General features: G+C 52.0%; 1 protein-coding gene across 5 annotated transcripts in view; it reads left to right on the top strand.

Moving 5' to 3' along the window:
* Window positions 1-24,714, top strand: part of GRIK4 (glutamate ionotropic receptor kainate type subunit 4) — a 431,577-nt gene that overhangs the window by 347,349 nt on the left and 59,514 nt on the right. For 4 of the 5 annotated variants that reach the window (XM_086678846.1, XM_086678845.1, XM_086678844.1 and 1 more), the window contains 2 exons: window positions 856-963; window positions 7,306-7,509. In XM_086678846.1, the coding sequence (XP_086534972.1) occupies window positions 856-963; window positions 7,306-7,509 (312 nt within the window). The remainder of the gene's footprint in view (window positions 1-855; window positions 964-7,305; window positions 7,510-24,714) is intronic. The other variant, XM_086678847.1, reaches the window with a different exon arrangement.

Genomic DNA, 24,714 nt, shown 5'->3' with positions numbered 1-24,714 from the left:
TGACCCAGGGAAGGTTTGCTGTTATTCGCGTTTTGTAGATGAGGAGACATGCTCAGAGAGGTTCAGTAATTTTTTGGGGAGGTTACGCATTTGAGGTGCATGCTCCTGGGCCTGGCTGAATAACCTAGCCTCAAAGTGGAGCATCTGTGGTCTTGGTAGGCTCGGAGAAGAAGGCAAGGCACACATTACCACCCCCGTTGACAGCTGGGGAAACTGAGGCTCAGAAAGATCTAAGTAGCTTGCCTGGGTTCTCACAGCCAGCAAGTGAACCGACCAGGGCAAGAGCCCAGCTCGTTCCTCTTCGGGTTCGCTCACTCGTTGAACCCTCAGCGACGTTCACTGAAGGACCTAGTGCGATGCCACTTCTGTCCGGTGTGCCATTCTGATTCTTCTCTGGGTAATCAGAATCACTGAAGGCAGGCTGAAGCGAAGGAGCTTTGTGGCTCATGTCTGCCACAAGATAATGTGATCCACGTGTTCCCTTCCCTTCTGTGTGAGAGAACGTCGCCGAACTGCATTCGGTTCCTGATTTGTTTCTCTGCTTTCCTCCTCTACCTCTCCTAGGTCTTTGCCCCTATCTTCCTGTCCCCTCTCAGATCCCTCCTCCACCTTCCCTGACCCCCTCAACCCTGTGGAACAGTAACCCTGCCCTAATCCCGTCCCTCTTGTCCATGTTCCATATCCCTGCCTCCTTCTGTGCCTTACATATAGCCCAGCCGAAGGCAGGGGACTGGCCTCTCTGCTGCTTCTCAGCGCTTTCCAACCCTGGAGGCCTGCGTGAACTCAGCAACCCCGCTCTCCCCAGCCTCCTCCTTTCCCCATTTCTTCCCAGCCCTCTCTCCTTTGTCTCCTCAGATTGGCCAGTGGCACGTGGCTGATGGCCTCAGCATGGACAGCCGCCTCTACGCCTCCAACATCTCCGACAGTCTCTTCAACACCACCCTGGTTGTCACCACCATCCTGGTAAGCGGGGTGGTCCTGGACCTCCCAGCTGCAGCTCCCCACGGTGCCTCTTCCAGCTCCAGGAGCTCCTGGGGTCCCGGTGAACACAAGACGGGCGCTCTAATCACAGCACCAAGGCCAATTTATGACAGTGTAATTAAACTCGAGTTGCTGTTTCATATGGAAATGATATTTGATGAGTTCCAGAGCAGCTGGGGAAGAGCGATGGGGTGAAGAGACACCACAGTTCGTGCATCACCTCTTCCAGGGGCACCCTGACAGCCAGGGTGCTGTGCATGGCCCAGGGAAGGGAACCGTATGACAGAGAAGCCCAGCAGGGGGCTGGATCTGGTCCACCGGGGTGGCCCCTAGTCTTTCACGGCAGCCTACTTTGCTTGGTGCCGACTGTGTACCAGATGCCCCCCTGCAGTGGACATCTGAATTCCAGTGGGTTTTTATGGCCTGTTTCTTCATTTCCAGATGGTCAAAAGAAAGTTCTCAATCTATAGAGAAAGGGACCATCTGCCTTTTTTATTTGATTCAATTCTCCTCAACAATTACCAAACCCTTCTCCCCATGGATCAGGCACCGTGTTCATTCCTGGAGACACGAAGATGAAGAAGACTCGATCTCCAGCCTCACAGAGGTCATAATTTCGTAGGTGGCCTGGGTCAAGTGCATTCACGGCCAAGGTCGGCTTCTTCCCCTGTGACGATCTCGTGTTTTAAAAGATGTATCCGTTAAACCAACTGCATATATTAAGCGATAATTAGTTTGTTTCTCTCCCCTCACTCTCCCCTTTTGACTAATCAAAAGCATATTTCCCTGCCTGGCACAGTATCTTATCAGCAGGAGATAACCAATGCTGCCACACTGATATAAGTCCAGCCCAAAGCAGAGACTCGATGCGCTGAGTAGTCTGCTCAGCCTTATCACTGCTACATGCGCAAGGTCTGCAAATGCGTCTGTTTCTTTAGGCTTTTTGAGATAATGAAACAGCTCAGGGACCTCCATCACTTCATTCATGAACTCCTGGGCCACAGGAACCCTAGACTAGAATTCTTGATCTGCGGGCAGACTGGGGTAAAAGTCAGGAAAAAGGTGCACAGCTAGCCCTATGGGGGTTGAAGGAGGAAGGGGTTCCCATGCCATCAGGAAGGTTAGCAAAGCCTCCCGGAGAAGAAGGGACACAGAAGACAGGCTCTAAAAGACAGGGAGAGATGGGGAGGGAGAGGTGAATGAAGGACAGCATTGTGGGCATTTAGGAAGTGCTGAAAAGGGCCGGTTTTCCAAGAAATGGGCATTGGTGGAGGGGGGAACAGGAGGCCAGAAAAGCAGGCTACGGTGCTTAGGAACTTGAATGCCACACTGTTGAGTGTTCCCTTCATGTGAGAAACGGAGTCACTGAATGTTTTCATTCGCTTTTTCAGTGAATATTTGGGGGACGCTACTGTATGCTGGGTGCTGTTGTGGGTACCCAGGAATAGACAGAGCTGAGATCACAGGCGTCAGTTTGGACCCATTGAGCCAGGGAAATCTGAGCAGAGACCTGACGGGGAGAGGTGAGAGCCAGGTGGCTGTCCGAGAAGGAATATTCCAGGCGGAAGGAGGAAACGATTGGAGCGAAGGATGGAGAGAGCAGTTCCAGCTCCCAGACTATTGGTCACTCCCCGCTGTCAGCTCCAGCTTTAGCCTCTCTGAACCAACCTGGAAATGCCAGAAAGATTGGAGAGTGCTGGTATCACCACAGCCCCTGAGGGCTCCTAGAGCCTGGCTGAGCTGGGCAGTGGTGAGCTGCGGTCCTGGCCAAGGGGGGGGGTCAGCACACAGCATCACTGTTGGGACCTCCCGCCCGCAGGCTTCTGGAGTCCCATGCTGTCCGTCCCCAAAGCCCATGCTCTCACTGAGGCCCATTTACCTCTTTCACCTGAGCACGACCTCCTGAGAGGCTCCCTTTCTCAATTTCTCAGTCTACCCCCCATACTCCCTACCCCTCTGTCAGCGTGGTCTTTCTGAAATCAGAATTATCCTGTTATTCCGTCACTTACGATCCTTCAGCACTGCCCAGGACCCTCCACCCCTGCACTCGGAATAGAAACCCCTCATAATCAAGCCCAGCCTGCCCTACCTGCTTCCTCTCCACACAACTTGGGATCTAGCAGTACAAGACTGCACGACACTTCCTCACTGTATCATGCCCTTCCCTGCCTCTGCACCTGCTGTTCCCTCAGCCCAGAATACCCTTCCCCCGAAATCCCATTTCCAACTGGAAATGCCTCTGCACCCACCCTTCAGACGTCTCTTCAGATGTCACTTCCTCCGTGAAATCTTCCCTAACCTGACTCCTGCCCTCCCCTGTCTCTAGCATTTTGCCCACACCTCCGTGGTGGCATTTCTCCTATCAGACGTTGTTGTTTACACTCTATATCCCCTTCTAGAATGGGAACTCTCAAAGATTGGGGTTCCTGACGCAAAGTAGGAGCTCAGCGATTAGAATTTGAATAAAGGAGTTCCTTCCTACAGGGTAGAAGGATGTCCCTTAAAAGCCAACGCGAGTTTGAGAGGGAGATGGGGACATTGCTGGGTTGTACTTCCTGCCTCTCAGGGGCTGGAATTGGACGGTGCCGAGAGCTTTGGCACAGACCCACGGGGACACGGAGACCACAGGGGTGTGTTTCCAGATGGGGAAAGTCAATCTGACTCTGTGTGTGTGTGCACGCACGCATGTGGTTCACATATGCACACGTGTGTTCATCAGCTGTGACAGCAGGGCACTTTGGTGTCGGGTGACGTTTAACAACATGGTAAGTCTGATCCGGACACACATCTTTTCTTGTGCCTGTGTGTCTAAGATGGCTGCTACAACTCTCACGGGGAACGATTATCTTAATTTAGTCCCCGGTGACCATTTGTGGGTTATCCTTGGCAAACAGTAATCCTGAATGACTCACCCCTTAACGCTCAGCACATATCCCTGTCGCCTCCTGTTCCTGTCCGGGTACACTTGGGACATGTGAATGATTTATTGGTTAATAGCAAACACACAGAATTAGCCGTAGCTCTTAACTCCTTGAGCGCTTACCCCGAGTTGAACATTTTGCCTGTGTTCCCCTTTCCCTTTTCCCAACACTCATGCCAGCACAGAGGGGCTCTGGCTCCAAGCCAGCACTCGGCCCCCACATTTTTCAAAGTGCCGGGGAGCCCCAACCTTCCTGACAGTTTGGCTTTCCCACGTTTCCTCCCTCCAAGATCGGCTTTTTTTTTTTTTTTTTGGATGTTTATTTTGTTTTCAAGAGCGAGTGCGCGCAAGCAGGGGAGGGACAGAGAGAGAAAGAAGGAAAGACAGAATCCCAAGCAGGATCTGCACCCTCTGTGTAGAGCCCAATGCAGGGCTCGAACTCACAAACCATGAGATCATGACCTGAGCTGAAGTTGGATGCTTAACTGACTGAGCCCTCCAGGCGCCCCCAAGATTGGCCTTTTGTATGTTTACTATGAACGTGCCCGTGAGTGTTAAGTTAATTTGAGAGTAGAATGTTTCTGGGAAAAGAATTTCATGATACTCCCTGGGATAAGTAAAGGTAGCCTGGGATGTTGCCAACCCAGGGCTGGAACCCCCAGCCAAGCCCTGTCCTGGCATTGTGCATTCACTCAGTCCACAAGGGCCTGGTGCCGGAGCCAGATAGGGGTACCAGAGAAGGGGAAGAGTCCGTCCAGGCCCCACTTACATTTTACCTGGGAGCATGGCCTAGAGGATGACTGGGCCATGTGAGGCAGTGAGAGCTCCGAGAAATGAGTTGGCATCAGAGGAGGTGATGGGACCCCCAAGCACAGAGGTGAGTTAGGTTAGGCGGGAGAAAGGGAGGGAGAGCAGCTGGGGCAGAGAGAAAGCCTTGAGTGGAGGACAGCAGGTGTGGAAGACAGGAGACTGGCCCACCTCATGGACATGGCAGTGAACTTGGCCATGAAACAGAACCAGGCCACCTTCGGCACAGAGCTCCCTCTCCCTGACAAACAGCCTTCTGCCTTCTTCTCTCCTACTTCACACTCACAAAATCACCCTCCTGTACCCTCCCCTCATGACTTCTGGGCTGTCTGACTCTCAGTCCTCCCCAACCCTGAAGCCCCTTCTGACCTGAGCTCAACAAACCAGTGTCTCAGCACTTGTGTCTCTTAGCTTCTAGCACGATCTCCACCTTGATGCTCAGCCATCTCATCTCGTGTGGGTCCCAAGCCCGGTCGTCCTCACCATCCCCACTCACAGCTACCCATCAACGGTCAGCCTCCCGACTTCCTCTGGGCCTTGGTACTCCCTGGGCCCACGTCTTACCCCTTCCTTGTCATATCCCCTGAGCAGTTCTGCTAAGCCCTTTGCACATCAAGCCTTCAGTCCCACCCCCAGCGTGACTCTGGGGCCTGGCACGGATTCCCTCACCTCTGTCCCTTCCCCTCCTCTCTGTGTCCACGTCCATGTCTCCACCTCACCTACAGGCTTCCTTCCCAGCTTCTTTGTCGCCTTGGCCCTGTCTCTTTCCACTTGGCCCTAGGACCTCACTGCACCAGCTAGCGCCTCTCTTCCTTCTCTGATCTCTCCTTCTCATGGGATTCTTCCTTTCTACCTGCAAATACACCCTGGTCTCTCCCATCCTCAGATACCATCGCCACCCCCTTGCCCACACCCTGCTGCCCCTCCAGCTGCCTCCAGCTTGGGGGATTGTAAGTCGTGCTGTTGGTGGGCCCTCGGGGAATCCTCCAGCCCAGTGGTTTGCAGATGGGGCAACCGAGGCTGGAGGAGAGACGAGGCCAGTAGAAGGTGGGTGGAGAGGCCGTGTGCCTGCCTGCCTTTATCTCCTGACTTCTCAAAGTTCTGGTACCTTCTTTCTCATGCACCTTGCATTCACTCCCCATTCCTGTGGAGTCCTGCCGCCCCGCTGCACCTGCCATGGGAGGGTTGCCAGCAACACCTGGCCAGGGGCCCCCTTCACAGCCCTGCTTCATCTCTGTAGGGGAACGTGTGCACCCTCCTTCCTGAACCTCCTTGCTCCTTGGCTCTCATGGCCCCATTCTCCTGATTTTCAACTTTTCTGGTTGCTTCTGCTTTATCTTCTATAGCTGCTCTTCATTTTCCCGCTGTCTAAGATCAGGGCCTTGTCCTCTTGTCCCCCTTCTGTCCTCCCTCATTTCTTCCCCCGCCGATGGCCTCACATTTCCTGCAGCTTCAGCCGTCCATTCTGTACAGAGGCCTCCCAGTCCCTGCCCCGGTCTTGCCCTCAGTCCACATTTTAAGCATTCGGTCAGGGGTTTCCTCCGGGATAGCCTGCCGGCACCCCAAATTCAACACGTCCCCAATCGTCTTCCCTTCCAGACCATCCATGCCCGTGATGACACCTTCCTCCGGACATCCACCCAGGCTCCAACAGTCTGAGGACCCCTACCCTCTGTACCCCACACCCCACCTGCCCTCAAGCCTGGCCCTCTCTGTGTTTCTTCCAGCTCTCTGCGCTCTATCCTGAGCCAAACTGTGGCTCAGGACTCAGTATCTCACATCAGGAGAGAGTCTGCCCTAGCCCCAAGATGCTCTCTCTTATTATTTAATATTCTTAATCCTTAAGTCTTTCAAACCGTCCATGTTCCCCTACTATGTATGTAGGCTGTGTACCTACCTTGCCCTGGCACCCAAGGCCCCTCTGACCCTAATTTATCCTCCGGGCACACAAGCCATGCTCCAACTGAATGTAGGGTCCGTTGTCCCCTAAAGAGGCCATGCTCCTTCGCACTCAAGATTATGCCCTTGATCTTGCCTTTCCCCTGCCTCTGATGCCTTTCATTAACACCACTCCATCTGTATTCCATCCCCCTCTGGAACCCAGCTTGGGTTTTACCTCCCCCATGGAAACTTCTCTGGAAGTTTTCACCAGAGGGACCCACCCCTCTTCCCAGAGCTCTCGTGGCTGGACCTGCTCTGCCTTGGGTTGCATTTGGTCAGTACATGTTCTTACCTCACCCGCTATATTGTCAGTATCCTAGTATCTCATAATGCCCTGTGACAGGTCCATGTGGAATAAACAAACAGAAGGGAAAGAAAGAAGGGATGGGAAGGGGGTGAGGTCAAATGATGACCTTGCACCAGAGGGAGGAGCTTCAGCTTGACTCTCTGTGCATTGAGACCCATGTGTTCCTGGTAAGAGAAGTGTCTTGAGGTCAGGAGGGGAGCTAATTGCCACCTCCAGAGCAGCCCATCGCCCCAGTCACTTCCGTCCCTCTACCTCGTCTCCTCCCCGACCTCTGCCCCGGCACCCCCATCCCTCGTGGCTGAGACACCAGGGCTAAGATGAGAATGACAGCTGCCCAGTTTTGCTGCAGGAAAACCCGTATTTAATGCTGAAGGGGAACCACCAGGAGATGGAAGGCAATGACCGCTACGAGGGCTTCTGTGTGGACATGCTCAAGGAGCTGGCAGAGATCCTCCGGTTCAACTACAAGATCCGCCTGGTCGGGGATGGTGTGTACGGTGTTCCTGAGGCCAATGGCACCTGGACGGGAATGGTCGGGGAGCTGATCGCTAGGGTAAGAAAAGAACAGGTGGTCTAGACTTGGGGGTGGGCTGGGGAGGGGGAATTGAAGGGCATGAGGTTTGCTGAATGCTCATGAACCATCCACGTATTCAGGCAGTCATGCCTTTTTCGTGTATTTGTCCATTTTTTTGCACAAATCTTTTCCGTGCCGGCACTGAGCCAGGCACTGGTGGTAACCGTTAGTGATACAGACCGCCATGATCCCTGCCCTGTGGCTCTCCCAGTTCAGCACCTGTAACAGGTAATGGAGGTCTTGACCCATTAATATGGATTTGAGGTTTGGGTTTGGGGTCCGTTTTCTGGATACGCCTGGTGCTTTCTGTTCGTTCCGATGATTTTACGGCTCGGTAGCACCCCCTGGCAGAGCTTGGGTGGGCCCGGGAGAATGGAACACACCACATCAGTTGACTTTGACACTGGAGAAGTGCCGGTCAAGGGAGACATGGTAAAATAACAGGGGGAAAAGGTTCAACCGTCAGGGGAGATGGTCACAGTTACGGCTATTTTGTTATTACTTCTCGTACTGCTGTCTGCTGTTGTTAACGTGCTTCTACAGACCCGAGCCAAGGTGCACTTGGACAGGCTGTAGATTTTCAGGGTGAATGTGGGGAGTTGGTTAAAATGCAGGTGAGCATCGTAGAATGTCAGTCATCTGTTTGGTTAGAGCAAGGATATAGAAAGTTCTTCCTGGGGGACATCTCTTGTTTTCTTGGCACACAGTATTAACAGCTGTACAAATTAATTAAGCCGTTACTGTTTCACGGCCCCTATTTCCGTAACCGAGTTTTTGTGGCCGGGTCCTGGTGATGGGCACTCAGTGCAGAGAGCACAGACCTGGGTTCCTGGCACGACCTTGAACCAAGCCCTTTCCCTCTCTGTGCTTCCTACGTGCAGAAGGAGCCCCTGCAGCCTCCCAGTGAATGCCAACGTGCAAGGGCTTTACATACATTATCTTGAATCCTCTTTAAACATACCCTTTAGCTCGATGTTATCCTCACTTTACAAACGAGCCATCTGAAGCTCAGAGGGCTTGAATGACTTGTCTGAAGCCACATAGTTAGTATGAGACAGGGCTGGGATTTGAACCCAGATCTGTGTAACAGCCGGGCCTGCGCTGTTCTCACCGCCGCACCCCACCGCAGCCGGACTTTGATGTCACCGAGCAAGGCACCCTTCCAACTGGGCCCCGCCTTCTCTCCTTCCTTTTCATGCTCCCTCCCTCCACACTTCTCTTCCCTTCTGCCTGACTTTCTTCTTTTCTTCCCTTCCTTCTTTTTTCTCTGCCCTTTATCTCTTGAGTTAATACGATTTTTTTTTTTAATTTTTTTTTTTTTTAATGTTTATTTATTTTTTTGGGACAGAGAGAGACAGATCATGAACGGGGGAGGGGCAGAGAGAGAGGGAGACACAGAATCGGAAACAGGCTCCAGGCTCCGAGCCATCAGCCCAGAGCCCGACGCGGGGCTCGAACTCACGGACCGCGAGATCGCGACCTGGCTGAAGTCGGACGCTTAACCGACTGCGCCACCCAGGCGCCCCTTGAGTTAATACGATTTTAACCCCTTATATGTACCAGGCTTGGGGTACGAGACACATTTTTGCCGTGATCGTCTTCAAGGATAAAAATATCTGTTGGGTATTAAATAAGCAGTCTTTGATGCCTCATGGTGAAATGGTTTGTATAGACAGGAGCACGAAAAGCTATTTAAGAGCTGAGGAGAAGGGGTGCTTAGGAGATTGCCTGGCTGTGTAGACAGCATTTGCAGTGACCCGGCAGGATACATAGCAAGACTCCAGTGTGAGCTGTTTCAGAAGTGAGGCCTTGCTGGCAAGGAGAGGCTCTCATACAGAGGACTGACCAATCAACAGAAGGCCACAGAAGGCCTAGGGAGCCCAGGGAGCATTTCACAGGGGCAGGGCATAGGGGTGAAGATTTCCTCAGAGAACTGTCTGCTATCTTGATTTTTTTTTTAATGTTTTTATTTAGTTTTGAGAGAGAGACAGACAGAGTGTGAGCGGGAAAGGGGCAGAGAGAGAGGGAGACACAGAATCCGAAGCAGGCTCCAGGCTGTGAGCTGTCGGCACAGAGCCTAACACGGGGCTCGAACTCACACGCCGTGAGATCATGACCTGAGCTGAAGTTGGATGCTTAACCGACTGAGCCACCAAGGTGACCCTGTCTGCTATCTTTGAGATTCGAGCCCACTCTGCTGATGGTGCCCATGCTTCAACCCCCCATCCCCCCCCCCCAAAAAAAACAGATTTTTTATTTGCATTTCACTGCAGAGGTGGAGCCCGGTGGTTAAACCCCAGGAGGCTGAACTGCCATGCCTTTTCCTTCTCTTACGGGCAAACTTGGTCACCTTGAGTCTGTTTCTTCAGCCCTCCTTGGCCTGCCTGGTGACTGGTAGGGCGACTTCAGGGATGTCAGAGTTAGTGTATAGCCAGTCCCCTTATCAGCCCCCTAATGAGCTATGACATGGTCTGGCAGGGAGGGGAGAGGAGCCTGGGACTCAAGGACACGCAGCCACACACTGAATGACTTAGGCAATCAGCCAGGGATCTTCAGCGTCACCCCAGATTGGCTTTCAAGCCCAAACCCTTGCTGCTTTGGTCTCATCTAGACATAGCTACTCATATCAACTAATTAATTACTGAAACCATTAATTCAGTAAATATTTGTTGAATGCCTTCTGCTATTCCAGATGTTGGAGATACAGTCGGGGGGGGGGACCCCATAAACGCAGACACTGCCTTCATGAAACTTACCAGCGAGAGACATGTTAATGAAGGATCACATGCATATAGCATTTCAAACCGTTAGCGCAAGGGAGGAAAAGTAGAAGGAGCCGTGAGGACGTATCAGAGGGCAGTGGGATCCAGTCTTGAGAGGCGAGAGGGCAGGGGAGGGAAGTCTTCCCTCGGGAAGTGACATTGGAGCTGGTATCTGAAGAATGGGAAGAACGTTCCAGCCCAGAGGCTGTCTGGATGCCACTGGGATTGATTCTGGGCTGGAACGGGTGATGCTGGGACCACCACCTTCCCCAGGTTCAACAATTAGATGTGTCTGCCAAGATGTTCCCTAGGTGTCCATTAGTCCTAAAGCCAAGATCCATCCTGTCGTACAGAAACATTGCAGAGGCTGGAACGGCAGGGCCTTGAATGTCCCAACCGAAGGAAACCTCAGAGCTCACCACATCTAAATCTGTCACTTTTGCAGACGAAGCAAGGGAGGGTCAGAGAGGTCAAGTAACCTGCCAGAGATCACATAGCTAATAAGTACCGAGTCCACATTGAAGCCCTGGGCTCTCTGGCTTCAGCGCTCATGGTCTGAGAGAGCACAGATCCCGATGTTAGACCTAAGCTAAAGTTTCAGTCCACGCGCTTACTGGCTGTGTGTTCTTTGGCAAGTTATGTTATCCTTTCTGTCCCTTCTGCAAGCCTTCAGTGTTCATTGGGAAGGATTTTAAGGATTTAAAATAACACACACACACGGGGGCGCCTGGGATGGCTCAGCCAGTTAAGCGTCTGACTCGATTTCAGCTCAGGTCATGAGCTCACGGTTCGTGGGTTCGAGCCCCGTGTCGGGCTCTGTGTTGTGTTGAGCCTGCTTGAGATTCTCTCTCTTTCCCTCTCTCTCTGCCCCTCCTCTGCTCAGTCTCTCTCTCAAAAAGTAAATAAACTAAAAATAATAATAAAATAACACACACATACAGAGGGTTTGACATACAGGAGGTATAGGAGTTGCCTTAAGTCAGGGCTCCCTAGAAAACTGAGCCCAAGGGGGAAGTTCCCATGCTAATTGAGGGAGTGCACTTCCAAGGCAGCAGAGTGAGGGGGAGGGGAGGGGAGTGGCAGGCCAAGAGGACATCTGTCCGTCCTTATAAAGGCGTACGTCCCTGGGCTGGCCATAGCTCTGCTCCAAGCCCAGCTGAGTGTTCGCTCTTCAGAGAGACCCAGGAAAGTGCCGCCTCACCGGACTGCCCGTAGCGATGGGGAGGAGAATGCACCTGCTGAGTCTCCTCAGCTGAGGTTCACCCCGCAGGATGTCACCTCCCCATGTGCCCCAAACCCCGTGGCCGCCTTCAGACAAGTCAGATCCTGAATCAACAGTGACAGCTCCCCTAATTCAAGCCGCAGCCGATGGGTGTGAGCAGCTGACCCCCTTCCTGCCTGCGGCCTTGTCCAGTGACAGAATGTGCTGCGGATTGTTAGGACACAGCTGCTGTCGCGCCATCCGTCCGGGGGCCACGGGTAAAACTGAGCATGACTCCGTCCCCCTCCTCGCTGGGGGAGCCCGGAGGCGAGCCTTAGCTGGTTTCGACCAGGAGTGATTTTTTTTTTTTTTTTTTTTTAAGTAAGCTCAAAGCGCATCGTGGGGCTTGAACTCCCGACCCTGAGATCAAGAGTCACGTGCTCTATGGACTGAGGCAGCCAGGCACCCCTCAGGAATGATTATTATTAGGCTCCTGGAGGTACACCAGGTTGTGTCTCCGTGACCCCCTCTTGTTCAAGGAGAATGCCTTCCCCCATAGGAAAAAAAAGGAAACTAAGCCTGTCATCTGTTAACAGCTGCAGGTGAAAACAGTTGTTCACAACATCACACTGGGGTAAGCCTGAGATTCCGTGTTGGGGGCGCAGCAGTCCTGGGCCAGTGCATCCGCGTGCACTGTCCACGCCTGTGGCTTTGGGGGCTGCTCACCCACGTAGCACACGTGACATCTGGGGGAAGAGACCGTGTAAAGGGTGAGGCCCCCGGGGTGTGCATGGACAAGGCTACCCACCCGCTTCCCCTGGACAGCCAGCAAGATGAGGCCTGGTTGGCCTGCAGTAAGAGAGACGGAGGCTAGATATAAAGGGGAATCACACCCCACACACAAGGGGCCGATAGCCCTTGGCTAAGGAATCTTTTTCTGTAGACAGTCTGAAGAGCACAACAGCTTCCCGCATGTCTGAGTGACACGGAGTGAAGTACAGAGGCGTGGGCCATCTCCAGTGGGTGTTCGAGAGCCTCAGAGTTCACGTCCATTATCACCCGCTTATCCAAGGCTCTCGGGCTTGGACACATGGCCTATTAGTTGTAGAAGAGCATTCAAGCATGTGTTCTGCATCTGTTTGGAAATCATAGGAATATGTCTTTTGGCACAAATCCCATTACAGGTGGGAATGTGCTTGGAGTGACAAGTAGATTCACATAGACTGGACCAGGTGGGTGGCCTCTCCCCCTGGTCCTGTGGTTGAGCCGCAGAGGTGAGCGGGATGAATCTATTTGGGGAGGCTCTCGGATCTGGATTCGTTTGGCCCCAGTCAGATCCTTCCCGGATGAGCCCGTAGCAGGCCTGCCCACAGTGATGGTTTGTCTTGATGGAGGTGAACTTGGAGGGGAAGGGGTGGATTGAAGTAGTGTGAAGAAGGAGGTACCCCAGGAACAGTCTCCGGGATCCTCCTGTTTCACCCCAGTAAACTTACTTACAGTGTTAATTGAAATTGTTCAAGGTATTCAGATATAAAGATGAGTGGATGGCTCCCGGGTCTCTCTTTGATGGGAGATAGTTGGGTAAAAGTTGGGTAAAAGTGAGAAAGGCATTGATGGGGAAGAGCAGGGTATGGACCGAGGGCTGGAGGACCGGCTCCTGATTCTGCTGGTGACGTGGAGGAGAGACACCTGCAGGAGGTCATGTTTGACCAGAGTCTTTAAGGATGAAGAGAGGTTGACGAGGCACAGGAGGGACATGGAGAGCAAAGAGCATGCCGGGAGGGAAGGACCATGAGCTCCCAGGCTGAAGATGCATGGATATTTCCATTTTAGGTTAGGATGCCTGAAACAGAGCATGGTGGGAAATGAGGCTAGGAAGCAGGCAGCGGTCATTGATGAAGGTCCCACGTGACGAAGGGCCCCCAGTGTGGAGTGTGGACGGTTGGAGGAGTGGGACAAGACAGAGGCAGGGGAGCCTGCCTGTGCAACAAAGGTCTTGGCTTTCTTAGACTCATTTCAGGAGTAAACTTTTGGATCGTGGGGCTACCTCCTTTATGCCTTGTCTGGATGCCTCTTGCTTCTTTGGTTAAGCCATTAAAAGGCTTATTGGTTTGAGTTGCTATTAATAGATCCTACTTGTCAGTGGTCAGATGGTGAATCCTTTAAATTGGCTTTTTCTTTTTTTAATAATTTTACTTTAGAGAGCAAGAGAACACGCACAAGTGGGGCAGGCGGCGGGGGGGCAGAGAGAGAGAGAGAGAGAGAGAGGGAGAGAGAGAGAGAGAGAGAGAGAGAGAGAGAGAGAGAATCTTAAGCAGGCTCCACGCTCAGTGCAGAGTCCAATGCGGGGCTTGATCCCACAACCCCGGGATCATGACCTGAGCCAAAATCAAGAGTCGGATATTCAACTGATTGAGTCACAGGTGCCCCTTCCCTTCTGATTTCTTAATGAACATGTATTTTACACAAGTGAAAATGGGGTCATAGTATATGTTAATACAGAAGTCACCAGGACACAGGGAACCAAATGAGAGTGGACCACGAGAGACAGGTATTTCAGTAAGAAGACTCCTAGATTTCTAACTTGGACATCGGGGTGGATGGTAATGCCAGTCGTTGAGGTGGAAAATTCAAGAGGAAATCAGGTCTGCGAGGAAAAGGGAGGACGAAGTTAGCTTCTGAACAGGGAACTGTGAAATGCCTTTCGGACATCCAGGTAGAGGCATTCAGCAGGGAGTTGGCTACAGTGGGCTCGGCACACTGATGCTGTGGGTGCTAGGGTGCGGGGTGAATCGGAGGTGGTTGCTGAAGCCACGAGTGGGGAAGGAATCACCCAGGAGGAAAACACAGGCTCGGGAGGCTGCCGAAGGGCCCGGGAAGAAAATGGGTAAAGACGTTTTCCACCCCTTGAAAGGAAGTACAGAAAGTTAGCGATACAGAAGTCACTGGCAAGAGCGGTTTCGTGGGTGGCCGGATTGAGATAAGATGGCAGTGGTCGAACCTGGGAGGAATGAATGGTCTGTAAAGAAGCCTTGCTTTTACGGGAAAGCAGGAGAAGGGGTTGTCGCTAGAGGGAGCTGTGGAGCAGAAAGGTTGGCTGTTGTTCAAAATGAACTCCCTATGGACAAGAGCTGCCCAGAGTTGAGAATGGCGGGGGCGGGGAGGACGCAGAGCCCGCCACGTGGCTGGAGCAGTGTCTGGGTTGGGTAACCGTCAGGACCGGGCTGAGCACGGGGTGGGGGGTGGAGCATTTGTGAAAGGGTTTTGGAGTCCTGGCCAAGACGCGAGAACTTCTTCCCAAGGCGGATAACTGGGAAGCAGCGCCATCAGGGGCATATCCGTCTGGGCTGTTGTCTCTGTAACGCTTCACAAGATTCTGCAGTGATTTCCCATCCGAAACCGCTTTCACCAGTATTTACTCCTTACCCGTTTCACAACAGCGCCGTGAAGTAGATGTTGTTATCCCCATCGTAGAGATAAGCCACCGGAGACTTACAAAATGATTCTCCCAGTGTCCCACAGCCAGCAAGCGGAGAAGCAGGGTCAAGCCCAGGCACTAGTCCATGGCAGGACACGATCTCACCTGCTGCAATGGCAGCCTCGGGTCCCCGCAGCCACCATTGGCATTCACTTTGGAGATGTCCTCCTAGGCAGAGGATTTGGAGGGTGCCCAGGACTTGGTACCCAGATCTGGCTCTGGCCTATGAAGGGTTTGCACTCCATCTGTGAAGGGCAAGAGCTGGGCAGATGGCTTCTGTGACCCCTTCCTCTCTCCCCCAGTGTGGGTGAGGCGTTCTTGTCGGTTAAGCCCCGAGGACTGGTAACCAGGAAGGGGAGAGACTGCATTTCACATCCTCGGGACCCAGCTGCAAATCACATTCGGGAAGAGGAAGAGTCCTCCTCTGGCTTCAAAGTTCAGAACCAACCACCCTGTTGGCATTCAACACCGTGTTGGCAGAATGGCACATTTAGGTTCAAAGAGAAAAGGGCTTTGGAAGGCTTAGAACCAAGGCTCGTAAGCCTTTGACATCAAATCGCTCTTTCCAGTGACATTTTGATGAGTTAAGTGTAAATGAAGCTGAAATGCCTCCTTCCATTTCCCCTGCCGGGCCCCTTTGAGAGAGGATTGGGGAGCGAGTTTGCCAGAGGCCTGGTATTGTGGGCTGTCCGTGGCCTCAATCCACTTGGGAAGGTTGTCCAGAGACATTTTGCTGAACTAAAAAAATACCACAACTAGTCCCCCTGGGATTGCTATTCACCATGAAGCCAGACTATTTTAACTGCAAATAGGTCAGAGAATTCTATTCTTTAAAAGAAAGATACCAATCCAGGGGCTAAAACTGAGTGTTCAGCGCATTCCCCCATGTGATATCCAAGCTCAGGGAGAATTTTACTCTATCTTCCCCTTGGTTTCTGAATTTACTCAAATCAGGAAGAGATGGGGTTCAGTGATCGCTCATTCATTCATCCAAGTACCCACTCCCTGACAAAGCACTATTTGGAAGTGAGGAATGGCCAGTAAGGAGTCCAGTGTCTACTCTAAGAGCCAGAAAGGTAAAGGAAGAATTACAGTGCCATGTGATATGCGCTGTATTAATAGTGATAATAATCATGGCTGACATTTATTGAGTGTTTCCTATGAGACAGGTGCTGTTCTAGGCACTTGACTGTATTAACTCATTTAGTCCACACAGCGATCAAATGTTGCAGATGAGGAACCTGTTCACGGTCAAGTGGGTGGTGAGGGGCAAGGACAGGTCTGGCAGAAGGACGGGCAAGGTGGTACAGGTGTGAACGGGGAAGGGCTTACCAAGGAAAGGGAAGTGTTGAGGATGGAGAAGGATCCTCTTGGTAGATGAGAATACTCTAGATGCGGCAAACGCCAAGATACGTGCTGAGCAGCGTGAGTGGTTCTGTGTGGCTGAAGTCAGCCATGGGAAGGAGCAGAGGAGAGTAGGGCTGTAGGCAGGGGCCCGTTGTGATAGGACTCGTGTGTTTGGATATTTAAACTCTGTCCAGAAGGCTCACGGGGAGCTGTTGAAGAGCAAGATGGTCTGTTTTGTTGGAAGAAGGGAGCGGCATCATTGGCTCTGGCTTGGTCGCCAAGGTTCCTCTGGCAGGAGAGAGGGGAATGGACTGGATTTGGGGAGACCAGATGCAGGCGTATTCACTAGACAGATGTCCCAGGATCCAGGTGGATGGGATGGGCCTCGAATCAAGGCAGTGGCGGTGAAGGTGCCCAGAAAAAGATGGCGACATGTGGGGATCTCACCATTTACTTCTAGGGCCCATTGAGTGGGGTGAACGTCCCTTTTGTGTAAGCCTTAAGTGTGGGTTTGGGCACCTGCCTCTCAGGGAAAGAGGATGGCTGTTTGACTCTGGGAATGGCCCTTTCTAGAAGAGCATCGTGAGGGACGCAGGTCAAGTCGCAGTGCTGGCCTGCGACTCCCCGAGACCCGGACGGGAGAAAATCCATCCTGTCTGGCTCATTATTCACAGACCATTGTCCTTGAGAAGAAAAGGGCCAGAGCCCTGGGCTGCATGTTGGGCCACGGCCGCCTCCGCCCTCCCTCTCAGCAGTCCCTGCCTTTACACGACTCTGTCTCATTTCTAGTTCTCAAAGCTTCTGTTCTGCCACGCACCTCCTTTTACCTACCTGATAAAAAGCCAATAAAAGCAGGGTTGAGACTGCAGCCACACTCCCATTCTTCTGAGATGACTGTGACGGCGGCCACCAATACAGCTGGGCTGCCCCGTCTACCTCTGGGGACTGCTTCCCTCTCCCCATCCAGAGGCGACCTGCGCGCACCCCGCAAGATTGGGACGAGCCCCCAGATCCACCAGAGGGTTCTGCTAAGGCCTTCAGGTTTTTTTTTTTCTTCCTCTTATTTCCCTTGGCTTTGTGGTGAATCAGGATGGGGGTCTCCTGTGCTCCAGACATTTGGTCACGTCTCTCCTGAGTTCCAAGCTGAGCCCCCAGGAAAGCGCGTAGGAGGGGAGGGGACTGCTCACTCCTGACAAGGGCCAGGCACTTTATAGGAGCTCCACGCGTGGCATTTCATCTAACCCTCATATGACCCGAGAGGCAGGAATTCTTGTTCCAGCGTGCACAGATGAGGATATGGAGGCTCAGAGTTGAGTGATTCATGCAAGCGCAGATACACCCCGGGTGGCCAGAGCCCGGACTCCTGCCCCCTCCAGACCCCAATCTTGCGCTCTCCTCACTGCGCTGCAAAGAGCACATGTGAACTGCTGACTGGCACACAGAACGCTTGCGGCCGAACCTTCCCGACCTGCTGGAATAACGGGGAGGAAGGAATAGGCTGCAGGTGGCTCTGAGTGGCCGGCTTGAGAGGGACACCTGGATGACACTTCTGTCCTCCCTGCCGTTAATCCTGGGGGTGGGGGCTTTTGTAACTGCTTCCTTCTTAGAGGCTAAGAAGGCACAGCCCCCGAGAGGCCAACACCTGGAAGTGCTCGGATTTGAACCCAGGTTCCTTCCCTCTAGGAGCCCTCCAGCTAGAAGGGCAGGCAGACAAGCAGAAATTTCTAGAACACAGCAAAGCATTAAGAAACAGTTCCTTCGAATCCTACGGAACGAGGCGCCATACAATAAGCGTTCTTTGGGGGCGCCTGGGTGGCTCAGTCGGTTGAGCGTCCGACTTCAGCTCAGGTCACGATCTCACGGTCCGTGAGTTCGAGCCCCGTGTCGGGCTCTGGGCTGATGGCTCAGAGCCTGGAGCCTGCTTCCGATTCTGTGTCTCCTTCTCTCTCTGCCCCTCCCCCATTCATGCTCTGTCTCTCTCTGTCTCAAAAATAAAAAATAAAAATGTTAAAAAAAAAAAAAATAAGCGTTCTTTGCATAAACTTAGGTCACCCATCAGCGAGTTTATGTCAATGCAGATGTCAACCCAAGGCTTAGAAAACCAGGCTATCAATTGAATAATCAATCAGCAGAAGGTAATTTAACACGTACTACGTGTAGGTCACTGTGCCCTTTTACCCTCGGTGGGGGTAAGGGGACAGATCAGATTTGGTTCTGCCTTTGAAAGGTTACAGACGAGGTGGTGTGGAGGTAGGGAGAGTACAGACCCATCAGAGAAATGTTTGCTCCGGTGTGGCCACGGCGGATGTGAGTTGAGCCCTGAGCAAGGCGGGGCCAAGTAAGGGCATTGTGCATCACCTGTGAAGGTACACAACCTCAATCCTTATCTCCCTTAAAGTGGCCTTGTAGAGTGTGAGGTCCAGAGAAGGTCAGCCCAGATTCAGGAAAAGACCTCGGCAGGAATTGACATGGGACTCTCGGGGGGATTGGGCTTCAGTCGTGTTCAGAGTTATATCAGCAGCTTCAGACTGGGAATTCCTCCAAACCCCATGGGCGTCTAGAAGCAGGCTGGGAAATTGTCAGAGGCTCACTTCTTGGGAATTATTTCCTCCTTCCCCACTGAGTGCCAGCTGTTAAGGGGAGCGAGGGGTCTGCAAAAGAAATGGAAATGTATTAATTAAGGCATCTGAAAGCCTTCTAAGAGATTGGCTTGCTGTTCAACAGAAGAGACAGGCAGTAAGGAATTGACGTGGGGCAGGGGTGGGGAAGCAAGCTATAGAAAATGGTATGTTAATATCTTCTAAGGGTACTCTGGTCCTGATTGCCCACCCCATATGGCAGAGGTAAGATGTTATCTGCAGGCTCATTCATATTCTGGGCTCTAAGAGCTCTTTCTCGAACTCCAGTTCAACACCTGGGCACTTAACCTCTGTCTCAGTCCCCAAAGTACGTTCTTGTTCACCACCTAGTTTTAGCAATTCAGCCCCTGATTATTCCTCAAGCCTGAGTCTAACCTGGTCCTTGGGCTCCCTTTCTCCACAGGAGTAAGGATCCTACCCCTGCACTTGAGGCCAGAGCCCTAACTAACCCTGCTGATGTATTTCCCATCCTCAGCCAATATTACTTGCCCGTGGGTACATTGATTCAACATCAGTTATGGATTCAGGTAGATAAGACACGGTTCTTACTTGCACTGAACTCACAGGCTATATACATAGAACCTCCAAAAACAGTTGTACAGGTAGTATATTGTACAAGGAGTGAATAGGGCCTGAAACCTAACACTCGCACTGCTCACCAAGCATGTGCAGTGGTGGGGGCACGTATCCACCTGTAGATTCTCTTCCTACAGAGAAGCCTTTAGTTTGCCAAACCATGTGCCCACTACGCCTGCTGAGAGGATCAATTTTTTATAAGTCCTACAATGGCCCCAGCTATACTTGGAATGAGGTCTAATGTGTCAAAATAATGAGACCATAGTATGTGATATACGCAAAATGGAATCATACAAAACTTTGTGGGAACACAGAGGAAACAGGAAACTGTTCGTCTCCAGGAAGCCAGGCAGAACTTTCGAACAGAGCTAATGATAATAATAGCTATTGTTTATTGACTACCTCCTACCTGTCAGACATTTATCATACATCATTTCCTCTCCAACAGCAATCTTAGAAGATAACTATTATGATTCACATTTTATAATGAAGACGCTGAGGTTAACCCCAGCCTAACAGAGAGGCTAATTCAAGGTCACACGGCTAACAAGGGATTGATCTGGAATTCAAAGCCAAGCCTGGCTGACATCAAAGTCCACAGCCCTTCTAACACACTATGATGCCTGAAAGGGAGGTACAGTCAAGTTGGACCTTGATGGACAAGTAGGAAGTGGACAAGCTCCAGGGGGGAAAGAGTTGCAGGCCGGGAACTGTGGGCAGATGCAGAGTCTGAAATATTTGACAGCCTTAAGGAACGTGAGTAGTGCGATGTAGGCTCATTACAGGTTGAAGAGAGGTCAGTAGCTTGAGGTGATGCGGGAAAGGCATGGCTAGGCCAGGTGGTGAGGATCACTGTAAGCAGTTTGGGCTTGATTTTATTTTTTTAAGATGTTTATTATTTTTTTTTATTTTTGAGAGGTGGGGAAGGGGCAGAGAGAGAGGGAGACAGGGGATCTCCTGTCTGCACAGAGCCTGATGCGAGGCTCGAACCCATGAACTCTGAGACCATGACCCGAGCCCAAGTTGGATGCTTAACCAACTGAGCCACCCAGGTACCGCAGGAGTTTGGGCTCGATTTTAAAGATTTCAAAGATAGTAGGGAGTTTCTGGGTTGTTTGTTTGTTTGTTTGTTTGTTTGTTTGTTTTTTAAGAAGAGGACTGACCTGAGTAGGTCCTTGGTGTAGAAACAGACCCCAAGGAAGTGGTTCTCAAATTGTGTACCTTGAACCAGCAGCATCAGCATCACCCGGGACTCGTGCAAAATCCAAACTCGGGGGCCCCATCCCAGCCTACTGAATCAGAAACTCTGGAGCGGGGCCCAGCAGTTTGCATGTTAACAGGTTTTTCAGGTGGTTGTGATGCACGTTCAAGTTCAAGAGCACTGGTTGGTGCCCGTGATCTCCAGTTCGGGAACCGCTGGTGCCTATGCCTCTCGACTTTGAGAACCGCTGGTGCCCGTGCAGTTCAGTAGATGGATAGAGTGGGAAGGAACTGGAAGCAAGGAGACCAGTGCAGAGACTACTGAATAATTCAAATGAAGACTTGAATGATGGCAGCAGCAGTGAGAGTCGAGTTGCGGTAATGGATTAAGCAGGCATTGCAGAAGGAAAATGGATGGGGCTTGGTTATTGAATGGGGAGAGAGCAAGGAAGGGAGGGCGAGGGCAGACTCCGGGCTGACTCCTGCTCTCTGTTTTGGATGACAGGTGGCTGGTAAAGTCATGAACTGAGAAATAGTACATGGAAAAAGAGTAGCTTTAGGAGACGAAGACGTACACGGAGTACATGACATGGGTCTGAAGTGCCAGCAGGACTCTGAGGGCGAGAAGGACAGGAGGTCGTGGGTGAGGGAGGCCAGCGGGAGGGCAGAGCTGGGCCTGCTCTCCAGTTGGGAGTCATCAGGATACACGCGGTGCAGAAATGGAAGGAGTGGCCGTACTCACCCCTGTCCCCACACCCCGCCCCCTGGGCCACCTGTGCAGATCACTGCTCTTCCAGGTGAAAGCTGTGAGGGCAAGTCACCCAGCGTTTCTGACCCCCGGGTCTTCATTCTCCAAATGGAAATAATGGCAGCCACCTCCGGGTTAGAAATCAGTGAACTACAGTCTCCATAGTGTGCCTGTCATGTGGTAACTCGCAGGGAGTGCGAGCCCTCTCCTGTCCCTGTCGCCTGTTACCCCTCTCTCTCTGCAGGAAGCTGTCCTTGTACTTCGTCTCTGGGCCTAAAGCTCAGGTCCTCAGCCTCCCTGCCATCCATCCCCCTCTACACACACACACACTCAGGGATGTGCACCTGCTCCCTTGAGATGTAGGCACCCGGGGCTGGTCCTTCCCTCTCCCAGGCTGACCTGGGTTGATTCCTCTTTGCCACACCATGCCTGGACACTACCTAAGTTTATCAGATCAATAGAGCAAGCAGCCCCTGACCAGTCCTGCTCTCACAGTGGGGAGGTCCAGCAGCTTTCCAGATACTACATGCAATAGTGGTGGCCTGCTGTACTGTTCTGAGCCCCCCTCTTTTCTTGCCCTTTTCTTGTGGGAAAAGGGGGCACAAGGAGCAGAATTGGAGGGAAGGTTCCCCGGGCCATCTCTTGGGGGAAGAGGCACCCGTGTAAGGTGACAAGGTGCTAGGGAGTCCACATGTCCTCTTAGGCTTAGAGAAGAATACCTTGAGTTGCAAGTCAAGGTCTGTCCCTGAATCGTAAATTAGCAGCTGAATCTTCCTGGGCTACTGTTGCTCACATGTTAAATGAGCATATCTCTTCCCCCTGTGCCCTGTTTTGCATCAGCCACAATTTCACCAATGTTCCTAGGATCTGAAGGACTGATCAAGAGGCCCCAGGGCCCTGTTATCTCCCGTCACTTGGCTCTCGCTCTCTCTGCTGCATCACTACTGGCCTTGCCTTGGTTCCTTGGACACAGCATGCTTCATGCCAACATACAACCCGTACATTTGCTCTTTGTTCTACCAAAAATCTGTTTTCCCCAAGTCTCCAATCTACTATTTCCCTCTCATTATTTAGGTCTAAGCCAGGTGTCACCTCCTCCAAGATACATTCTTTCTCTGCCACCCTAAGGAACCCCCATCCTTTCTCTTAGTTACACTCTACCACATTACCTTGTTGTGTTATCTTCAAAGAGATCATCACCGTCTGAAATCCTCTTGCTTATAATGGGACTATTTGATTCTTGTGCATCTCCCTTCACTAGAATGTGAGTTCTCTGAGATCAGGGACTACATCGGTCTTATTTGTGTACTGGTAGCATCTGGAACAGGCCCAGCATACACTAGCACTCAGCAATTATGGGATGGATGGACAGATGAATGGATGGATAGATGGATGGATGGATGGATGGATGGATGGATGGATGGATGAGTGGGTGGGTGGGTGGGTTGATGGATGAGTGGATGGTTGGGTGGGTGGGTGGGTGGGTAGATGGATGAGTGGATGGTTGGGTGGGTGGGTAGATGGATGGACGGACGGACGGATGGACAGATGGATGAGTGGATGGATGGGTGGGTGGATGGATGGATGGACAGAGGGATAGATGGATGGACAGATGGATAGATGGATGGATGGGATGCTGTGAAGGCATGTGCAAAAGAACGGACCATTACACCCCCTGGCCCCAAGAAAGTTCAAGCCTGGACAGAACAGCCCGATGCTAAGAACCAGCTACAAGTTTTCAGATGATCCCTTTGACTAGCAACAGGGAAAGCACACAATTGGCCTAGATATGCTGGTACGTTCAGCAGGTTGGTGCTGTAGGAGTTGATGTCTTCTCTGGGGCTGCCCTTTCACAGCAGCCATCGGGCCTACACAGGCTTCCTATAAATCTCTGCCTTCCCCAACAATGCACAGCTGGGCCTCCAGCTCACCCCCCTGCATAAGCAACCTCACCCCTCTGTCCTCTCGCCAAGGTATGGGAATGTCCGGGGCTGGTTGTCTGGCTTTAAATTGACCCCCCCCGCCACCGACCCCCATCTCCTAATTTGTTCCCCGAATCACAGCTCACCTCTGTCCACTCTTGCATCTTCAGTTAGCCTAACTGGGTATCCTCTCAGCCCCCATCACATACATTTATCTTCCAACTGCCTTTGGAGTAAACCTTGTCCCGCTGTACTTGCTGGCTTTGTTTCCTGAGTCTGTGTGTTGAGGGGTAGCAGTGGCCTGAGCATCATGGAGCAGGCTCCCGGATCACCTGCCCGGATGTCTGAGTCACCTCACCTGAGACTCATGTGCCGTGCTCAAGCCCTTGTGGCTCCCTGTGCTGACCTTCTGCCTGTCCCTTGGCTGGAAAGTACTCTAAAGATAATTAACGGGCGCTTTTGACTGAGCACTCACTACGTACTAACAATCGCTTTACAGATATTATCTCATCTAATCGTTAAAGAACCTTCCAAGGCAATGTCTTCTTACCCCCGTCTTGTAGATCCGCAAACAGGCCCTGAGGTGAACTCATCCAAGCCACGTGGTGGCTGCAAAGTGGCGGACTCCAAGCTCAGATGGGTCCACAGTGTGTTCTTTTAATTACCGTGCAGAGCCGCCCCGAACACATACCAGGCTTTGCTTACCTAGCGGTACCTCAGTCATCAGATCCTGCTGCTGTGGCTCCCTGCCCTGCCCCAGCAGGCAGGCCCTGCTCATCTCTTGTCTTCCTGTGAATAAATAGGCCTGCTTCAAAGAATCTGAATGTGACAGCTCCCTCTGTCCTCTGGCCATCTCTCACTCACAGAAATGAATTTGCACCAGAAGGTCTTGTGGTGTTCAACTTGCTTGTTGCCATGGCTTGGCCTCCCCGTCTCACAGTTCTCGGCCAGAATCGTTATATGCTTTGAGGGGCTTATTCACAGACTATTTTTCTTGCCATCCCATAGCTTGTCAGGAGCAGCTGACATCCCACCATTTGTCAGCATGAGAACCAGGCCTGTCTTGATCGTGCCAATGGTGGTGTTTTGGCAGCTCTCGAAGCAGCCGGGAGCCCTGTTCTGCTCCACCCTTTCTAGAACCTGTGGAATGATTCCTTATCTTCTGCAGCCCTCAGATATGCTCCCCTGCTTGGTGACACATTCCTGCTCCAACTGCGTCCACATTTGCAATTGAGGCAACAGAACAAAGGCCCACCTCTTTTAAAATGGCAGCCTGGGGTCCATTCAATGAATTTGGACTGCTCGGAAAGA

Source organism: Puma concolor, chromosome D1 (genome assembly GCF_028749965.1).
Source record: "Puma concolor isolate L17-30 chromosome D1, mPumCon1.1.hap2, whole genome shotgun sequence".
NCBI classification, from domain to species: domain Eukaryota; kingdom Metazoa; phylum Chordata; class Mammalia; order Carnivora; family Felidae; genus Puma; species Puma concolor.
Note: the sequence above shows the minus strand (reverse complement) of the source record. Positions and strands in the feature narration are given on the sequence as shown.